We start from the raw sequence: 21,992 nt of genomic DNA on the forward strand, positions 1-21,992 counted from the left end.
CCTTCAAAAGCCTTATGTGGAAAATCCTAGCTCAATGGAAGCTTAGGTGTAGGGGGAGCCTTGTGATAGGTTCTTAAAAAGCCCTGTGCATTGTTACGGCGGTTGCCAAGTGTGTAGCCTTGGCAACGTAAGTCCATTTGGCGTTGTAAGTCCAAGTGTGTAGCCTTGGCATCGTAAGTCCATTTGGCGTTGTAAGTCCAAGTGTGTAGCCTTGGCATCGTAAGTCCATTCGGCGGTGTAAGTCCAAGTGTGTAGCCTTGGCAACGTAAGTCCATTTGTTTTAGCATGTTTATTTGCTATATGTTTTCCCTAACTTAAACGTATTGCCAAACACCAAAAAGGGGGAGATTGTTGGAGCAATCCCAATGGTCCGCGGACCATGTGTTTTGGTGTTTGGGCAAAGGGTTTAAGTTAGGTTCACCCTTGTATTTGATATGTGTATTTGAGTTGTGCGGTTTGCAGGATACACATATGACTCAGTTGATGGCTTCGGGTCCGGTGAAGGATGGAGCATCCGAGGGACCGTGGACAAGGCAGCGAGGACAAGGGCCGAGGGAAGCGACTTCGAGGCATACGCGAAGGATGGCATTGGGATGAGCCGCGGGCTTGAATGCATCCGAGGGACGAGAGCCAAAGGAAGTAGGCTTGAAGGCAAAAGGTCAAAGCCGCAAGGAAGAATCAAGTGAGTCGTGAGGGTACGAGTGCACGAGAGATTGTACTTGGAGTAAAATCCTAGTTTTAGGGGTTTACTGTAGTAATTACTGTAGCCATCGACTGTAACAACACCAGTTGACTGGTGTATCGCATGTTTTAGCAGCCGATCGCGCCGATCGGTCACCGACCGGCATCGAATGTGTGGAATCGAGCCGTTGGGATGTAACGGCCGAATTTCCACAGAGGCAGTCGACTGCATGTTTTAGCAGTCGACTGGTAGGCGGGGTTTTCCAACCCGTGGCCTATAAAACCAAAGCTTGGGAGCTTGGTTTGAGTTGACGAAATAGAGGTGGTTAATCTCTATTAGTAGTCTACTTGTGCCCTAGCGTCAAAAGAGTTCTTGTGAGGGTTGTGGTGAGGTTTCTCCACCCACAAGGAGCTACGTGAGCTAGCCGGAGTTTGCCGGGGTGTAATCCACCGAAGGATCGGGATCGTCCACCTTACGGACAGCCGTGGAGTAGGAGCCCTAATCTCCGAACCACGTTAAACGATCGTGTCAATTGGTTTGCTTGTCTTTCTTATTCTTGTCTTTAGTTTAGCTTGTTTGTTTTGTATTTCCGCTGCGCAAGCTAACATCGTAGGAGAAGCGAGTATTTGGGGGCGCCGTCTATCCAACCCCCCTTCAAGTCGGCCGTCCGATCCCCAACAGAACCTATAGGTTTTTCGAGTAGCAACCAACAGGAAGGCGCCTCCAATCAAGCTGAAAGGTGCCTCCAGTAAGGCAAGAAAGGATAAAACTTTATCCTTTGCCAACGACACTTTTGCCCAATCAAAGGCGCTCTCCAAGTTGATTGAAGTCGCCTTCCATGAAGGGTTGAAGGCGCCTTCAATAGCTTGAAGGAACCTTCCACCATAACAGTGCGAGGGCGCCTTCAATCCACTTGAAGGTGCCTTCAGCAACTGCTACTGAGCTCTAAGTCTTCTCTTTTGGCTCTTCCGCTGCTCCGCTCGCTTGAGTGATTTCGACCAACCGAAATATGGCTCACCTGAACCCATTTTCCGGCCTTCTCCTCGAGCAACCTTCCTCCCCGGCTTCTCGTCCCTTGGGCCGCCGTGCTCGTCCTTCTCGTTTGTCGATGTACTCTTCCACAACACCTTGTCCCTCCGATGCACCGAGTCCATTGACTCTCTTTCCGTGCCATTTTTCTCACTAGCTACGTCTTCTACTCGACTTCTTGTTTTCCTAAGCTCCTGCACACTTAGACACAAAGATCAAATACATAGAATCTGACTTAACTTGGTTGATCACATCAAAACTATCATGGGGTACCAACAAAAAGCATAAAAAAATGATGATTCACCCTAACGGATCAACCGACAGTTCTCTCAGGGAATCTTAGATGACCCCCTACCCCGACATTACACCCCATTGACGATCGGGGAATACAATGAAACAACTGATCCGGATGACCATCTGGCCAAGTTCGATAACGTGACCACACTCCATCAGTACACTGGCGGAGTGAAGTGTCGGGTTTTCCTCACCACTCTTTTAGGTGTTGGTTGCTACTCGGAAAGCCTATAGGTTCCACTGTACAAAAATTTTGTACAAAGGTCTGAACCTTTTCCTAGCTACCATGTGTTCTTTTAAATTAAATTTTGGATCTCCTGCGGAACTTAACACGTTTGATCCAAAACTTAATCTATTTGTTCTTTTAGGTTTTGACTTGGATCTCCTGCGGAACTTAACACGTTCGACCCAAGTCTCCTTAAGTTATTAATTCCATTAAATATCAATTTCCATAAAAGGTTCCCAGTACTGACGTGGCGAGGCACATGGCCTTCTTGGATATGGGAGCAACCACCACCGACTAGACAAAACCTTTAATAGAAAGCTAATATTTAATTTCCTAAAATAACTTTAGGTTAACCAAAGAGAACAATCAAATCACAAGGAAAAGAAAGAAACAAAAGAACACAACTTAAAACCATATTGAAATACTAGAACGTAAGCCTCTTGTATTTGGTATTATTTCCATAAATAACTAGCATGATGCGGAAATAGAAATTACTAGTTATACCTTGTAGAAAAACCTCTTGATCTTCTACCGTATTCTCTTCTAACCTCGGACGTTGTGTGGGCAACGATCTTCCAAGATGAGAAACCACCAACCACCTTCTTCTCCTCCAAGCAAGGTTCGGCCACAAAGGGAAACTTCACCAAGGAAGGAAAACAAAATACTAACCAAGCTCCAAGAGATGCTAGCTTTCTCTCCTTCTTCTTCTTCTTCTCCGAGTAGTATCCGGCCACCACAAGAACTCCAAGGGAGAGGGAGAAGTTCGGCCACCACAAGAGGAAGAGAGGGAGAGGGTAATGGCCGGCCACAACACCAAGGAAAGAGGGAGAGAAAACAATAGAGGTTGTGTCTTGTGAAGGCACCCTCACCCCTTCTTTTATATTCCTTGGCCTAGGCAAATTAGGAAATAAATTTTCCTTAATTTCCTTGACATGATTTAATTGAGAGAAATAAAATAAAATTTCCCCAATTAATTTGTGATGGCCGGCCACATCATTGGAAGGCAAATAGGACAAGTTTCAATCAACAATTAAAACTTCCTAATTTGTTTCCGGAAATTTTAAAAAATAAAATTTCTCTTTAAAATCTCTTCATGGTTAATAAAAGGAAATATCTATAATTTTAATTTTATTAACATGTGAATAATTTTAAAGAGAAAATAAAACATCTCTCCAATCTACAAATAAGGAAAGAGATCTAATCTCTTTCTTTAATCTTTTGTAGATTTTTTATAAGAGAGATATTTTAATTTTAATTCTCTTTAAAATATATCTTCCACATAATAATAAAAATTAAAATTAAATTTCTTTTTTAATTTTATTTGGCCGGCCCTACTAGCTTGGGTTCAAGCTAGGGCCGGCCACCCAAAATCATACCTAGGCCGGCCCTAGCTTGATTCCCAAGCTAGCTTGGCCGGCCCCCTTGGGTGGGTGTGAAGGTGGGTATAGGTGGGTATAGTACTCTATAAATAAGAGGCTACGATAGGGACCGAGAGGAGGAATTGGTTTTGGTCTCCGATAAAATTAAGCACGTGTTCGAACACACAACTTAATTTTATCAATGATAATTCATTCCACTAGAGAACTATCATTGAACTACCGCACCAATCCCAAATTACATTTTGGGCTCCTTCTTATTATGAGTGTGTTAGTCTCCCGTGTTTAAGATATCGAATGTCCACTAATTAAGTGAGTTACCGACAACTCATTTAATTAATATCTAAGTCCAAGAGTAGTACCACTCAACCTTATTATCATGTCGGACTAAGTCCACCGCAGGGTTTAACATGACAATCTTTATGAGCTCCTCTTGAGGACATTATCAACCTAGTATCACTAGGACACGGTTTCCTTCTATAATCAACAACACACACTATGAGTGATACCATTTCCCAATTTATCGGGTTTATTGATTCATCGAACTAAATCTCACCCATTGATAAATTAAAGAAATAAATATCAAACATATGTGCTTGTTATTATATTAGGATTAAGAGCACACACTTCCATAATAACTAAGGTCTTTGTTCCTTTATAAAGTCAGTATAAAAGGAACGACCTCAAATGGTCCTACTCAATACACTCTGAGTGTACTAGTGTAATTATATAGTCAAGATAAACTAATACCTAATTACACTACGACTTTCTAATGGTTTGTTCCTTTCCATTCTGGTCGTGAGCTACTGTTTATAATTTATAAGGTACCGATAACATCATCTTCTGTATGTGACACCACATACTATGTTATCTACAATATAAATTAAATGAACAACTACAAACAAATGTATATAATTAGACCAAATGTGATTCTTTATTCATAATGAATGTTTACAAAGCTTAGGCTCTCAGTATACACTCCAACATTAGGATCAGCGCAACGTTGGTTTAGACGTCGGCCATTCGAATCAATTCACAGCTTCAAACATTTCCAAGCTACATTCTTGCATCACTTCGCTAGCAGTCGCCGCTACCAGAAGACAAGTATTAGTCTGTTCACAGTGAAGCAGGGGCCTAAGGAAGTACTGAGGGCCTACATTAACGGTTCAACTAGGTGACCATGGATGTTTCATCGGTCCCTCAGAGATATTAACAAATGTCTTCTCCCAGGGGCTCACCGAAGGGGAATTCTTTCGCTCCCTTAATCGATGGCCGCCAAAAGACTTTGACCACCTACTCAGGTGGGCCACCGAATACATGAACGTGGAGGAAGCCCAAGCGGCGTGGAGAAAGGAAGCGTCTGCCGAGTATACTACTCCCCCGGAACGGTGGTCGACCACCAATCATCAACCACCAAAGGGCCCTGATCGGGAGTAGCACAACGGCACCAGGAGCCAAGAACACATGTCGTGCAACATCTAGCAGCAAGTTGGCCCAAAGCCGAGAAAGGCAAGACTTGGACGTTGTTGTTGTTAGAATTTGAGGGATATCATAAGGCAATCGCCTTACAATTTTTTTCTATTTATTTGATAAGTATAAATTCACTATTTGAGTACATATTATATGTTTGATTGTCTTAAACTCATTTACTGAATGCTCGTAATATAATTCATAGAATGAGAGAATTTATGATTGGATCCCTAGTCGTCGAATTGACGTATTCAGACACCATCAATTCTGTAAGACTAGCACGGGTTATACTCCTTGGTTCGGCCAAGCAACTTTTTTTCTCACTGGCTGGAGATATTGGGATGTCAAGAGTTAAACGTGGATATTGGTTATGATAACTAGTTCATTAGAATGACTCACTGTAAGACTTCATATGATTCTCTACATATATATAGATATGTCTGTGAAGTTCTTACCGTAGCACGAGTGCAAGTTTCCTTCAACTTGAGGTATACAAGTCATCTTGGTCATGGAGACTTATACTTTGACATCTTAAGCAAGCATCTCATTGAGGTGTGGACCCGAGATGATTGAATATAAGTTGAAGTGCACGAAGGTGTTTGGATAGCCCAAAGAGGATTCATCATTCCTTACAAGGAGACATATACTCTATGGTCACTCGTTAGGATTATTACTCAAAGTCTTTGGCCAAAGCATCACATGTTAAGAGTGCGAGACTTTTGTACACATGTACGAGTAATTTGAATATGCAAAACAAAAAAGAATTACTTGGGCTAGGTGTGACATAGTCAGCCTAATGGGGACAAGATGTTGGTGCAGTTAGCACTAATGGTCTAACTCAGGTTTTGATGAATGACAAATCGGGTTAAGTTAGGTTTGTCGTGATCTAACACTCTGATCGAGTGTGCAGATGAAGTCCAGACAGGTCGATGGGCTGATCGGATGTCTGGCAAGAAGTCCAAGCGGGTCGACGGGCTGACCGGACGCTTGGTGAGAAGTCCAGCTAGGTCGACGGGTTGACCGGATAGCTGGCGAGAAGTCCAAGCGGGTCGACGGGCTGACTGGACGCTTGGTGAGAAGTCCAGATGGGTCGAAGGGCTGACCGGACGTCTGGCAGGTGAGTAAAGGTAAGTCACTGGAAGGGAGTGACTGTGAGGACGCGTTCCCGGGAAGGGAACATTAGGCGTCGATCCGGCTTAGATCCATTTCGGATACCTAAGTCGAGATTGTGACTAGATTCCGGTCTCAGAAAGACGGAATCTAAGTCATACTCTTTTTGCTAAACTATAAACTGAACTAACACTCTATTTTGTAGATTACAATTTATATATTTGTCTCGGACTAACCTTGTTTTGCAAGAAAGGTACTCCCTGGAAAAAGGTGGTCCGGGCGCCCGGGAGGCGAATTTTATCCAAACGCGTCTCGCCACGTGGAGCTCACTGGTTGGACCTGCCACGTCCCATCAGGGGGATCCGGGGTGCCTCGAGCTTCATATAAAAGAAGGGGTAGGGGTGAAGCTTCAACAACAACTCTGATTTGACGATCTGTTCTCTTGTGCTCCTGCAACGCTGTGACTCTGCTCCGACAAGTTCCATTCTTTTCTTATTCTGTTACATTTGTGGGTATTCTACTTCTAGCTTTTCTGTACTTAATCATTGTAATACATTATTCGAATTGCTAGTGGATTGCCCAACGAAAGTACTCAACGAGTACGGGCCTTGGAGTATGAGTCGACACAGGCTCCGAACCAAGTAAAAAGAACCTGTGTTAGCATTGTCCTTCTGTTATACTTTTCCGCTGCGCTTACTCGTTTCGAACATTTTTCGATATTCACCCCCCTCTATCGATTCCTCACGATCCAACAAGTGGTATCAGAGCAGGTACCGCTCTGATTTGGTGCAACCATCAATCAGACAAGGGGGTGATTTATTTTTTTTTATTTTTCGGATTTCAGTTTTTCGTAAAGATCCAAACTGTATTATTACCTTTTTGGAAGTTTCTTTCCGTCGTAATTTAATCTAAATTGGTGCAACACCAATTTAGTTATTTTTATTTAATTCTTCCCGCACTACTAATCCAAGACCAAGTCTTGGAACCTCTCTATATTTTTGTGTGCAGATTTAAAATGTCGCAGATCGAGGGCTTCAACACAGTGCGACCTCCCCTCTTCAACGGGGATGATTTCCCGTACTGGAAGAAGCGAATGGAAGTGTATCTCAAGATGGATTTCGACCAGTGGATGAGCGTCACCAGACCCTACAAAATACCAGTAGACAGTCCGGGAATCTACTGGATCCAGAAGATTGGACATCAGACCTAAACAAGAAGGCATCAACAGAAAACAAGGCAATCAGCACCCTACAGTGTGGATTGACTAGAGAAGAACTAAACCGGGTCGGACCACATAAGAACGCCAAAGAGTTGTGGGACAAACTGATCGAGCTGCACGAAGGAACGAGCGACGCTAAGGTAACAAAACGAGACTTGCTCTTAAATAGAATTTTTAACATAAAAATGCAGGAAGGAGAAACGGCGAGCCAACTCCATGCAAGAATTAAAGACATTCTCAACGGACTCCATACAATAGGGCACCAAATGGAGAACCGGGACTTAATAAGGTATGCCCTAAACGCCTTTCCACGCAACAGCTTGTGGGCATCTATCGTAGATGCCTACAAGATCTCTAAAAATTTATCTAAATTAAAATTAGATGAGCTTTTCTGTGAATTAGAACTGCATGAGCAAACTAACGCCGGGGTCGAGAAAGGTGTAGCCTTATTTGCAGGTTCCTCAAAAGAAAGGAAGAACAAGTCTGAACCGGAAGAAGACTCTGACCAGAACTCTGAAGATGAAGAACACCTGGTGAACCTGGTAAGGAAGATGTTCACCAGGAGGAAAAGAAGCTTCAGCAAGAAGGACCTTCAAAAGATCAATTCTCCAGCCGAATCGAGGAGTGTGACGTGCTTCGGATGCAACAAGAAGGGCTACTACAAGAACGAGTGCCTGAGATTAAAAATCGACAAACTGAAGCCGACCAAAAAGAAGGCCCTCAAAGCGACGTGGGACGACTCCTCCTCGGAAGAGTCGGAAGCACAAGATCAAAAACACCAGAGCCACCTCACGCTGATGGCCCGCGAAGCAGAGTCGGAAGATGAATCGGAAGACGGGTCCGAACCCGAATCAAGCCACGAGTCCATACTCGTTTCCGAAGGTTTCAAAGAGGTATTCCTAAACTTAAATCGGAATTTTTTTAAAATTATTTCGTACTTAAATAATAAATTAGTTAAATTAGAAAATGAAAATAAATTGCTCCTCGAGGAAAATCAAATCCTCAAGGAACAAGTTGTAAATATTAAACCAACTCAAGATCTAACACTTGAGGAGGAGAATTCATCATTAAAATTAGAAATTAACAACTTAAAAATTATGTTAGAAAAATTTACTACTAGATCAAAAAATTTAGATTTAATACTAAACAATCAAAAAACATGTTATAATAAAATCGGACTCGGATATAAGTTGAACTCAAATAAAACATATAAATCATTAATAACCTAACACAAATCAACGAACAAAGCCTGGGTTCCGAAAGCGTGTTTGACCACGCAAATTGGAGCTAACCAATATTATATCCCTAAAGATAAAATATATTATATAAAGTCAAATAAACCAAATAAAAAACCAGAATACAAACCTGAACCAAAAAGTTTAAAATCTAAATATATTAAAACTCAACAAAATGTAAACTATCATCAAGTAAAATATAATTATAAAAGAAATAGACATAAACCGAGAACAAAATTAAATTAAACGGTCATTAATTCAGGGGGAGGCTCCAGAATAGCTGGCACCTCCAAAACTAACCTACCCGGCAGGGTAATCCTAACCAACCTACCCGACAGGGTAATTAGGATTAGTTAAAAAGGGTTCAAGTTTAACTTGAAAAATGGTACTGGTGAAATTTTGGATGATAGTACATTAGGGAAGCTTAGTCTATGCATGTCTAGGAAGATATGGCTTCGACCTGGTGCATTTGGCTAAGTGGAACTGACCGAAGCTACCTTTATGGATCCTAACTAGTTAGACCAAGGTTTTGTACTAAGTCCAGTGGATAGGACTATTTGGAAAACCTCGAAGGCATAGTTACTTTAATGATGTCCGAGTGACTCACCGTATCCCAGAAGTTTATCCAGAGAACGCCTATTTGTTGAACCCAAAGCTAAACCTGAATCTAACACAAGTTAAAAACAAACTCTAAAATTGAATCTAATTCATCTCACAAAATTATAGGATTCCCTGATTGAAAACATAGATCGGGTGAGATGACAAAGGACATTAAATAAAATTAAAATTAAAATTAAAACTAAAATTAAATTAAAACTAAAATAAAATTAAAACTAAAATTAAATTAAAACCAAAATTTAAATTTAAATTAAAATTGAATTAAAACTAAAATTAAATTAAATTAAATTAAATTAAAATTAAAATTAAAATTAAATTAAGAATAAAATTAAATTAAAATTAATCGTAATTTTTTTTAACTTAAAAATTCATTTTAAAACTTATTTTTAACTTAAAAATTATTTTAAAAATTAAAACTTAAAATTTTTAACTTAAAAATTATTTTAAAAATTAAAAATTATTTTAAAAATTAAAAATTATTTTTTAACTTAAAAATTATTTTAAAAAAGTAAAACTTATTTTTTTAACTTAAAAATTATTTTAAATTAAAACTTATTTTTTTTAACTTAAAAATTATTTTAAAAATTAAAACTTAATTTTTTTAACTTAAAAATTATTTTAAAAATTAAAACTTATTTTTAACTTAAAAATTAAAACTTTTTTTAAAAATTAAAACTTAAATTTTTAAACTTAAAAATTATTTTAAAAATTAAAACTTAAATTCTTTTAACTTAAAAATTTATTATTAAACTTAACTTAAAGTTTTTAAAACTCAAAAAACAAAAAAAAAAATTTATGTTTTAAGTCCAAGAGTTAGACTAACCCCAATTCCTACCTATTGTAGGAAACTAAGTAGATTTTGGATAGTGGTTGCTCCAAACATATGACTAAAGATCACACAAAATTCACTCAACTCACCTACAAAAGCTTAGGAACAGTTGCCTTTAGGAACAATGACAAACTCAAGGTAATTGGTATAGGTAATATCGAATTAAAAATTGACTTTATTATTACAAATATTTTACTCGTTGAAAATTTCAAGTATAATCTTTTAAGTATCAGTCAACTGTGTGATACTAGGTATAAGGTTAGGTTTTTATCTACAGAATGCTTAATCAAACACCTAGACAACCCTAACATAAGCCTAAAAGGGTTTAGAAAAGACAACATCTATGCAATTAACTTAACCACTTCTTCAATTGAGTGTCACTTAACACAAAAAGAAGAAACCTGGTTATGGCATAGAAGAATGTCATATACAAACTTCAGAAATATAAGCAGACTAAATGGACTAGTTAGAGGACTACCAAAATTAACTAACCTTGATTCAACCATATGTAATGCCTATCAACAAGGTAAGCAAACAAAATCTACCCACAAACCAACTAATGAATCACAAACCAACTCAATTTTAGAACTGTTACATTTAGACTTATTTGACTCCCATGGAGTCAAATCAATAAATGGAAGTCTATACTGTCTAGCAATAATAGATGACTATTCTAGGTTTACTTGGGTAAAATTTTTAAAAAATAAAGATGAAACTTTTGAAAATTTTACAAACTTTTGTAAACAAGTTGAAAATGAAAAGGACCTTAAAATTAAAAGAATTAGAAGTGATAATGGGGGAGAATTTAAAAATCATAATTTTAACAAATTCTGTCTTGAAAATGGCTACCATCATGAATTTTCGTGCCCTAAAACCCCCCAACAAAATGGGATTGTAGAAAGAAAAAATAGAACCTTACTTGAAGCCTCTAGAACGATGTTAAATGAATACAACTTACCTAAATATTTTTGGGCAGAAGCTGTTAGTACAGCTTGTTATGTACAAAACAGAACAGCACTAAACAAAACCCATAACAAAATATTTTTTGAAGTTTATCACAATAAGCAACCTAATATAAAATACTTTAGAGTGTTTGGGTGCACAGCTTTTATCTTAAACACAAGAGAACATTTAGGAAAATTCACCTCCAAGGTTGAAAATGGAATTTTCTTAGGATACTCCCTAAATAGTAGAGGCTACAGGGTTTACAATAAGGTTACCTTAAGAATTGAAGAAACCACTAATGTGAAATTTGAAGAATCCAAACAAAACCTAGAGCAAACACAACATCAATCAAGTGAATTTGTTCAAGAAAATAATAACTCTGAAGGAACCAACCAAATCCTAAGTCATGAAGAAGAAGAACAACTTCAGGAGAGTCAACCCCCTAGAACAATAAGAGTCAATCCAAATCACCCAACTGATCAAATAATTGGTGACCCAGATCTTAGGGTTCAAACTAGATCTTCCTTTAGAAATCTAAGTCAAATATCTTTAATCTCAAAAATTGAACCCAAAATCATAGCCGAATCACTACTTGACCCAGACTGGGTCATAGCTATACAAGAAGAATTAGCTCAATTTGAGCGTAATGAAGTTTGAGACTTGGTACCACCACCCAAGAATAAGAAAATAATAGAAACAAAATGAGTATTTAGAAACAAACTAAGTGAAACTAGTGAAATTACTAGAAATAAGGCCAGGCTAGTTGCTAAGGGATTCAGTCAAGTGGAAGGACTTGACTATGATGAAACATATGCCCTAGTAGCTAGACTAGAGTCTATTAGGATGTTACTAAATTATGCAGAATACAAAGGGTTTAGACTATACCAAATGGATGTTAAGTCAACATTCCTAATAAAAGAAGAAGTCTACGTAGGACAACCACCTGAGTTTGAGAGTCTAGAACACCCTGATTATGTATATAAATTGGAGAAAGGCTTATATAGACTTAAGCAAGCACCTAGGGCTTGGTATGAAAGACTAACGTCTTACCTAACCTCTAAAGGGTTTAACCAAGGATAAATTGACCCAACCTTATTTGTCAAATTAATAAAAGAAAATATTTTTATAGCACAAATCTACGTAGATGACATAATCTTTGGTTCAACAAATTCAGAATTCTTAGATGAATTTACAAGTTTAATGGAACACGAGTTTGAAATGAGTCTGGTAGGAAAATTAACCTACTTCTTAGGATTACAAATCAAACAGACAAATGAAGGTAACTACATTTATCAACAAAAATATACTAAGGAATTACTTAAAAAATTTGGAATGGAAAACACCAAAGAGATAAAAACACCTATGACAGTAAACATAATCCTAGATGATGATCCAAATGGAAAACCAGTTGATCTAAAACATTATAGGAGTGCCATCACTACAACAAAAACCCTCATAGACATTGATTTTCCACCGGTGTCTATTTCATTTTCGACCGATGTCTACGAAGCCGATGTAAAAGGTCTGACATTTTAGACATCGGGTTAAAACCGGTGTAGTATCACTTAACGACACCGGTCTTCGAATCGGTTATTAACCGATGTAGTATTACTTAACGACACCGTTTCATCAACGGTGTAAAACCGATGTAATATTGTATGTTAATAACACCAGTTTTGGCAGCGGTAAATGACCGATGTAATATTAGTTAATAACACCGGTTTTGCAACGGTGGAAAACCGATGTAATATGGATATTTTTTAACAGCACAAATTTGATTTTCGAAACAATGAAAAATCGACAGTAATAAAAAAAAATACACAAATATTCATAAATTACACAAATATTCTTCATTCAACAATATCCATAAAATACACAAATATTAATAAATTATATAAATAATCTTCTTACAACAGTATCCATAAAATACCCAAATATTCTTTTTACATCAAAAGCTAGCTAATAGATATCAAAATCAAGGTAGAACATTCTTTTAACAACACATCAAGGTAGAACCGCACTTCAAATGTAATCTAGCATGCATTCAGCCCATTCGAACCGCACTTCATCAATTTCAACTTTGGAGTACTTGAGATCTGTAAACTATAAAAACACATAAATAATATATTAGTAAACCAAGACCAAAAATCATAATTGAAAAAGTAGTAAGAGCACCATGTAACAAGATGACTAATTGGAATGCTTAAAAAGAAAAACATTCATCAATTATCTCAACCACATCATATAGTGATAGATCTATCATTCCTGGGAACTTAATATAATCCAAACTAAAAATTTTAATCTAACTACATAAACAACAATTTAATCTTTCAAATTCAATTCATTAGTAGTCGACCCAAATGACATAACTGTTTACCACTAAGAGTACATGGAAAGTAAATAAATTCACTTTTAGTTTGCAAATAATAAATTCACTTTTATCACTAAGAGTACATGGAAAGTAAATAAATTCCTCAGCAGCAATAAAGATGAGTAACATCAATTCATTTATATGATTTCCAATGAGATATATATGCACCTTAGATGATAATTTATGTTTCAGAAGTGAAGCAACAGAGCATAAAGCAACAATAGTCAATAACCACACCTCATCACCAATGTCATTCATGTAAAGATTCAGCCATAGCAAGGACTTAGTTTTCTTAACATACTCAGTGATGCTAAAGGCGCCTTTGGGACCAATCTCATTGTTGCTAAATCTAGAAGTGTTATTTTTCCTAAACAAGAAGAAATATAGTTTTACATAATTGCTGAGAAGTAGTACAATCAATAAATACTGGAAAGTCAACAGATCTGATGAAGAAATTAAATCTGCAAGAAAGAACTGCATGGATAGAAAATCTAAGTGTGTGTAAGTCTTATTAGCTTGAGATGTATAGATCGAATTGCCTTATTCTCAACTAGTGCTCCAGCAAGACTTGCAAACCCCTATAAAATTTCACATGGAAATAAGGTGTAAGGAGTAAGGACACCAGAAACAAAGTGTAAAAGATCTAGGAATTTCATAAAAAAACATGAAAGATTGCCCAAGAATAAGATCATACAGAATACAATTGTGTGTAAGTCTTAAGTCTGTGTGGATTGGCTGTAAATGGATGTGGAATGGCTACTTTTTCCCTGTTTGCGCAGATGATCAAGTTCAGATTGCGACCAGATAGGATTACCTTCATCGGAATTTTGATGGCTTGCAGCCATGTAGGCATGATTGACACTGCTATCATCGGCTTCAATTGCATGAAGATGGTTTATGGAGTTGAGCCAAAGGCAGAACATGTTGGATGCTTGGTGGATGCTCTTTCTCGTGGGGGGTATCTCGATAAGGCGAGATTAGTGCTTGAGAGCATGCTTTTCGAAACAAATGCTTCTGCTTGGCGTGCACTTTTAGGTGGATGCTTTGCTCATGGTGATTACGAGTTGGGCGTAGTGGTGGCGAGGCATCTCATTGAGCTTGAGCCACCGGAGGAAAGTGGATATGTAGCTCTGCAAAAGTTGTATGCAATTACTGGTAGAATAGAGGATGCATTGAAAGTGAGGAAACTGATGTGTGATTTGGACATCAAACAATCCTCATGAGCAAGCATGATTGAAGTGGAAGGAGCAGCGTGTGAGTTCTTGGCAGGAACACTATGATCATCTAGAGACAAGTAAATACAATCTCATACAATTCCAAACAATCTTTATCTAAACCAGAAGAGAGAAATCAATGGAATGTGCCTGGGTTAGGCATGATAAAGATCCATCAGAGTCACTTTCCGCACTATGCTCAGTTTGCCATGGTTGTAGTATGGCTCGAGAATTGGATTTGCCCTGCAAGCTGCTAGTATGGCGTAACCCTTTGACACTACCCAATTTGCATCTCTAATCAGAACTACTAATGGAAAACTAACATATCATAAAGTAGAAAATTTTAAGTTCAACATTTTAACCTACCATGGAAACAAACACTCCACAAGAGTATATCTGAGGACATTGTAAAAGTTTCAAGATTGTTCATGTGGGCATTTAGTTTAGTAAAAGGAAGTTAAAAGATGGGCAGTGTCGTAGCTTAACGGGACTAAATTGATCCACTGAGGAATCACTGGTTCTTTCTTCTCTGCTCTTTTCTTGGAAGCAGAGAAGAACTAGCTAAACATAGAGCGGAAAACCGACCTAAACAAACTAAGATAAATACAGTCAAATGAACTAGCTAAACATAGTAGGGTATTTGCATTTAGCAACTACAATTAGGAGTATGCTAATTACTTTGTGTGAATTCCTACTATATCAACCACAGTAAATTTATCTAATACCATTAAAGGATTTTATCATTTACCGTCAAAGAAATCATCTACTATCAAATTATCAATTAATGATGATAATGAACTTTAATTTTTCTTGTATTCCAATACACTATTGTACTTCCAGCAGAATCAAATTGCTTATTTCCAGATGAAAAGGCGCAAACATAAAAATTAGTAAAATTAAAAATAAAAAATGGACTTACCTTAGCTCCTTCATCGCCAATATTATTTCCTGATAGGTTCAGAGTTTTAAGCATGGTATTCGTCTGAAGAACACCATCAAGTGCCTTTAGGCCAATTGCTGTAATCCCATTGCCAGAAAAATCAACTTCCTCTGCTGCCTGAGACTTGGAAAAAAACTAATGAGATGCTAAACGACACTAAAAAAAGTTATGCTTAAATGTCTTGCTTTAGTAATGTCATACCTTTAAGAGTCTGGTTCAGCAATAGTTTACAAGTAGGAACAAGAAAAAAAAAGTAAGGTTATGGAAAAGGAAGGAAAAGAACTAACCTGATTGTAACCAAGGCTTTTAGCAAGAAAAAATAGACCATCATCACCAAAGTTACGACCTAACAGAATCATGAATTTGTTAAATATTTACAAGTATTCCATTACCTTGGTAAAGTAAATGTAAGTTTAATCCCCTGAAAAGTTATCTCAGCATATTCATTACCAGATATTAGATTTAGAAATAATCAGTTATAGAGTGAACAACTGTAATCACTCGCTGTAGATACATTCTAACAAGTTCAGTGTGCTAACCTGACAAGTCAACACTTCTGAATGTTCTAAGTTCCTTGGAAAACTCATTTAGTTTTTTCCTAAACTCTTTTTCAAGTTTTGCAGCACCACCTGATAGTAGGTTAGTCCCAGGAGAAAAGGACCACTTAAGTCCAGACGATGAAGCTTTTTTAATCTCAGATGTTGAGCCCTTTGGTTTTGGCATGATTAGTTTTCTAGCCACCTTCCATAAAACTGTGTGCTAAAGGAGTAAATTAGCTGTACCATCTGAATAACTAAAGCATGATGAAGCAAAATGGAGTTCAACAAAGCTATGATATCTTTTAGTGTTTCTTGATGCATGTTCTAGTTGACGTTTTCTAGTTGACTACTTCAATGAGATGAATAAATCCAAAATTAAATAATTACTGAAAAATTTAGCTTATTTCTCCTGCCATATATAATATCTTGAGATCCTATCACTTTTTGAGAACTTCACTTCAAACAATGTCAAAATCGCTTTATAGTTGGTTGGGGACAATCAACAAACACATTGTGGGTGGTTAAAGTGGACATCAAAGATCATCCGCCTGGATTAATTGAGAGAGACATAAAAATGAAGAGGCATGAAAAGAAGAAGTATCATACAATTCAAGCAAATCAGATGCAACCAAAATATAATATGAAACGCGATACCATCAAGGAAAGAGATCCTTGCAAAAAGCAGCACCTTTGGGATTGGGCATTCACCTGTCTGTCACAAGGCGAAATCTTTGAGGTAACTGGTATCCTTCCGGGCTCGCTCCTGGAACTTCTTGAACCACCGGTCAAGGATATCCATGGGCAATACGAGCTGGCTTCCGTCAATCCCGCAGAAGGACTGCATGAAATTGAAGAGGTTCTCACCAACCCTAAGAGCAAGTCGCTCGGCCTTCTTCTCCGCAACGGCATAAGCGACAGGTGGCAAGGAGGCGAGGTCCTCGACCGAGATGCCGATCTTGGCGGAGGTGAGCGCGAGCTGGAGGGGATTAGGGTTAGGGTCAGGAATGGGGGGTTCTTCGGAAGGGTCAGGCCAAGGGAGGGAGAGGAGAGCGGATGGGCGGGCAGGGTGGACGGCGCCGCAAAAGAGGAAGGGATGACCAAGGGGCTGGAAGTAGACGGTGAGGGTCTTGCCGGGTGGGAAGGAGGAAGCCGCAACCGGGAGGAGAAACACACAGAGTTTTCTAATGTCGCGGTAGGCATCACTGACGAGGGAGTTCATGTCAAGGATCCAGTGGAGCGGGTCGATCTGCGCGAATGCCGATGCGTCCATGGGGAAGCTCCGCTGTAGTCGAGGTTCTTCTCCATTTTCTTTGATGACTATTTAAAGTCGTCTTCATCGGATCGGTGGAACTTAGTATCACCTTTCCCCCTAGTCGTCTTCATCTTGCCTCCCTCCGCCGCTACTACTCTAAAACCCTAGAAAACAAGACAAACTCGTCACCTCTCCTTTCTCGAAATGCGAAGAAGGGTTTCGGCTAAGTATTGGTGTGAAAATTAAATTATTTTATTTTATCATAGACACCGGGTTTTAAAAATCGCTGTTAAAATCGATGTCTATTAACGAAAAAAAGGCACTCATAGACATCGGCTTAAAAAACCGATGTCTATGAGCGAAAATCTACACTTATAGACATCGGTTTTTGGAAAAACCGGTGTAAAATACTCAAAGACATCGGTTTTTGCTTAAAATCGTTGTTGTTCCACCGATGTCTATGAGGAGTTTTCTTGTAGTGCATAGGTAGCCTACTATATTTAACTGCAAGTCGACCGGATATCCTATTTGCAGTCAGTATGTGTGCCAGATACCAAACCTGTGCTAAAGAATCTCATTTGACTCAAGTCAAAAGAATCTTTAGATACCTTAAAGGAACAACAAATGTAGGTATTTGGTATCCTAGAACTAATAATTTTGAATTAATAGGGTATTCTGACTCAGATTATGTTGGATGTAAATTAGACCGCAAAAGCACAAGTGACGGATGTCAATTATTGGGTCCATCACTTGTCAGCTGGTTCAGTAGAAAGCAACACTATGTTGCCTTATCTACAACTGAGTCAGAATATATAGCAATAGGAGAATGTGATGCACACCCTAAAAGATTTTAACTTGAACCTTACAAATGTCAAAGTCTTAATTGATAATATTAGCTCAGTTAACCTAACAAAAAATCTAGTTCATCATTCTAGAACTAAACATATTGAAATTAGACATCACTTTATCAGGGATCATGTTACTAAAGGGAACATTGAACTTAAATACATTGAGTCCAAATCCAATTTAGCTGACATATTCACAAAAATCACTCCCTGAAAGTGAATTTAGCAATCTGCGTAGAAAATTAGGAATGTGCTTAATAGACTAGGACTTTTTCAAAACTCAAAACTATTTTTTCAAAAATAATTGTTTCAAATTCTAGGTTAAAATTGTTCTATTTTTTTGAAAATCTTCCTACTTTTATAATTTCAAAACAACTTTAGCCTTAGACTAGAAAAATCCCTTTAGAAATCATGTTCCCCCAGGACTAGTATTTGAGCATTTCACCAACACCCTAGGATTACCTTGCTTGTGATTGACAAATATAGAAAGGGGTGAGATGTATAGGCCAATTGCCTGAACTTAAGATGCTTATATCAGTGCATCGATATAAGTCTAGGCGTTAAATACAAAACATACATTAATCAAGTTAAGTTATTTAGTTTAGTCAACCGCTAACTGATCACAATGAACTTAACTTGACTAACCAAGTGAAAGCTGCTATCTTCTGATAGACAGTAAGTACCTAACTGGTTAGACAACTATTTTAGATGTCAAGTTTAGGGGAAGGATTAAATCAACACTTAACCTTAATCATACTATCTTTTCTAATATTTTTTTTCAGTATTCAAATTGAATTTTGGTTTCAAATTTAATTTTTTTTACAAACTTAATAAGTATTGAAAAGAAAAGTTTTCAAACTTAGTTTTTGAAATCTTATGTTTCAAATATTTTTAACTAACTTTCATAAAATTAAATTCTTCAATTAGATTTTATAAACTCAGATTTTTTAGTGAAAAGTAAATATCTTTTAAAACTCAGTTTTGAAATCTTTTTCAAATTTGAAAAATGTTGTTTGAAAAATCTAGTTTTGAAAACTTAGCCTTAAAATTTTAATTTTCAAAACTTATGTTTGAAAAATACTTCAAAATTGAAACATATTTTGAAAATTTACTTTGATCCTAAAATTTGAAACTTATACACTTATATTAGAAAATTAACTTTTCAAATTTCTGATTAGAAAATTCTCTTTTGAGTTTGCAAAAGTAATTTTTGAAAATTAAATTTGTAAATGATCCTTTAAAATTGGTCACTCTTTCAAAACTTAGCTATTTTTCCAAAAGCTAAAATTTTTTAAAAACTCCCTCAAGATAACTAAGACATCATGCCTTACATTTTTTATGTGTTTTGTGTTCTTAAATGTTTAGATTATATCCTTGTTTGATGAATGTCAAAGGGGGAGGGATATGTAGTTAAGTTAGAAAAATAAAATTAAAATTAAAAACTAACTTAAACCTCATGCTAGAACAAAATGTTTAACTTTTTACTCGCATATTTTTACTAACTTAACTAGGTTGTCATTCCATCAAAAAGGGGGAGATTGTTGGTGCGGTTAGTACTAACGGTCTAACTCAGGTTTTGATGAATGACAAATCGGGTTAAGTTAGGTTTGTCGTGATCTAACACTCTGATCGAGTGTGCAGACGAAGTCCAGATAGGTCGACGGGCTGACCGGATGTCTGGCAAGAAGTCCAAGTGGGTCGACGGGCTGACCAGACGCTTGGCGAGAAGTCCAGCTAGGTCGACGGGCTAACCGAATAGCTGGCGAGAAGTCCAAGTGGGTCGACGGGCTGACCGGACGCTTGGCGAGAAGTCCAGACGGGTCGAAGGGCTGACCGGATGTCTGGCAGGTGAGTAAAGGTAAGTCACTGGAAGGGAGTGACTGTGAGGATGCGTTCCCGGAAAAAGAACATTAGGTATCGATCTGGCTTAGATCCATTTCGGATATCTAAGTCGAGATCGTGACTAGATTTCGGTCTCGGAAAGACGGAATCTAAGTCATACTCTTTTTGCTAAACTATAAACTGAACTAACACTCTGTTTTGCAGGTTATAATTTATATATTTGCCTTGGACTAACCTTGTTTTGCAGGAAAGGTGCTCCCTGGAAAAAGGTGGTCCGGGCGCCTGGGAGGCGAATTTTATCCAAACGCGTCATCTCCACGTGGAACTCACTGGTTGGACCTGCCACGTCCAACCAGGGCGCCCGGAGGGGATCTGAGGCGCCCCAAGCTTCATATAAAAGAAGGGGCAGGGGTGGAGCTTCAACAACAACTCTGAATTGACGATCTGCTCTCTTGCGCTCCTGCAACGCTGTGACTCTGCTCCGACAAGTTCCATTCTTTTCTTATTCTGTTACATTTGTCGGTATTCTACTTCTAGCTTTTTTGTACTTAATCATTGTAATATATTATTCGAATTACTAGTGGATTGCCCAACGAAAGTACTCAATGAGTACGGGCCTTGGAGTAGGAGTCGACACAGGCTCCGAACCAAGTAAAAAGAACCTGTCTTAGCATTGTCCTTCTGTTATACTTTTCTGCTGCGCTTACTCGTTCGAACATTTTTCGATATTCACCCCCCCCTCTATCGATTCCTCACGATCCAACACAAGACACATAGACCATGTCCTAAACTAAGTGGGTGTAAGACGAGTGAAAGGAATGAGACACAATTCACTGTAACTACTGAAGGGTTTAGAATTAATTCTAAGATCAACTATGATTTTTCGGCTAATTGGGATCATGATATACTACTAGGTGTCACTCATGATCGTTCTATAATTGAGTAGTTAATTATGGATGCCAAAATAAATCGGGAACCTATTGAGTCACACGCACTAATGAGTCTCTAAAAGACGTAAAACAAGTTAAAGAATAAGATTCTTAAATCAAGAGATAAATGTTTGGTTGGACCATACATAAGACAAATATGAAAATAATTGTCGCAATGGAAGCGCGGATGAGCCACATTTCTTATGAAAGAGTTGGACCATATTTAGTTTAATCATGAATTAATCATGAACTAACTTGATTTAGTTGTAAACCAAACCAAGGGGTTAATGAGCTAATTTTTGGTTAAGGGACAATGAGTTGGATTTGTGATTTCTAATCCAACTCATTAATGAGGGCTATATATTGATATGGTTGAGAGAAAATTATATACATGAGATTATTAATTGGCTTGTAAGATTTTTGAAAAATCTTAACCCAATTTCTCTTCTCCTCTCCCTCTCCCCTCTCCCCTCTCTCTTTGTCACCACCAACAAGGGGAAGCCTTTCCCCTTGTTTCCGTGACCACCACAAGGGAGAAAACTCTCCCTTGTGTGCTTCTCTTCCTCTTGATCCCTCTTCTTCACTCGTGACTAGTAACTTCCGAAGGAGAGGCTTATACTCAAGAAGTTATCTTGAGGAGCTATGCGTGGATATGAATAGAGGCGAGGTTCGACAATGTCACTATGATTGATGCCTTTCTCGTTACAAGTCATCCGTAATGTACACCTAGCGTAAATTTACTTTCCGTAAAAATTTAATTATGCGATCGTATTTGACATGTTGTATCCTTGTATGTGTGGTGTGCATGTGATGTAATAATTTAGGAATTATTATTGTTTTATTTTCCATTGCGCATGTTTACAAAACGTGTTTTAGCACACGCCGCATTGGGCATATCCCAACAGTTATTTTGTTCGTTTCATCAATCGACGATGCATGACACTCAAGACTATTACGATTTGAGGTCGATTTCCAGCCGGTCGGCTCCTCCAGGATATCGTCGTCGCTCACCGACTCCCGAGCGACG

At 37.9% G+C, this 21,992-nt stretch overlaps 2 protein-coding genes across 2 annotated transcripts; one reads left to right on the forward strand and one right to left on the reverse strand.

Moving 5' to 3' along the window:
• The first annotated feature begins 14,156 nt into the window (after window positions 1–14,156).
• LOC122013686 (pentatricopeptide repeat-containing protein At5g43790-like) lies at window positions 14,157–14,627 on the forward strand. Its single transcript, XM_042569923.1, has one exon. The coding sequence runs from the start codon at window positions 14,157–14,159 to the stop codon at window positions 14,625–14,627; it is 471 nt and encodes a 156-aa protein (XP_042425857.1).
• A 2,091-nt stretch (window positions 14,628–16,718) lies between these two features.
• LOC122013687 (protein OPI10 homolog) lies at window positions 16,719–17,480 on the reverse strand. The gene is made up of 2 exons (XM_042569924.1): window positions 17,459–17,480; window positions 16,719–17,414 (listed from the first exon to the last, which is right to left on the reverse strand). Exons 1-2 carry the CDS (start codon window positions 17,478–17,480, stop codon window positions 16,813–16,815), a joined length of 624 nt encoding a protein of 207 aa, XP_042425858.1. The 3' UTR covers window positions 16,719–16,812.
• Window positions 17,481–21,992: the final 4,512 nt, after the last annotated feature.

The sequence above is a fragment of the Zingiber officinale genome, chromosome 8B (genome assembly GCF_018446385.1).
Source record: "Zingiber officinale cultivar Zhangliang chromosome 8B, Zo_v1.1, whole genome shotgun sequence".
Taxonomy (NCBI): Eukaryota; Viridiplantae; Streptophyta; class Magnoliopsida; order Zingiberales; family Zingiberaceae; genus Zingiber; species Zingiber officinale.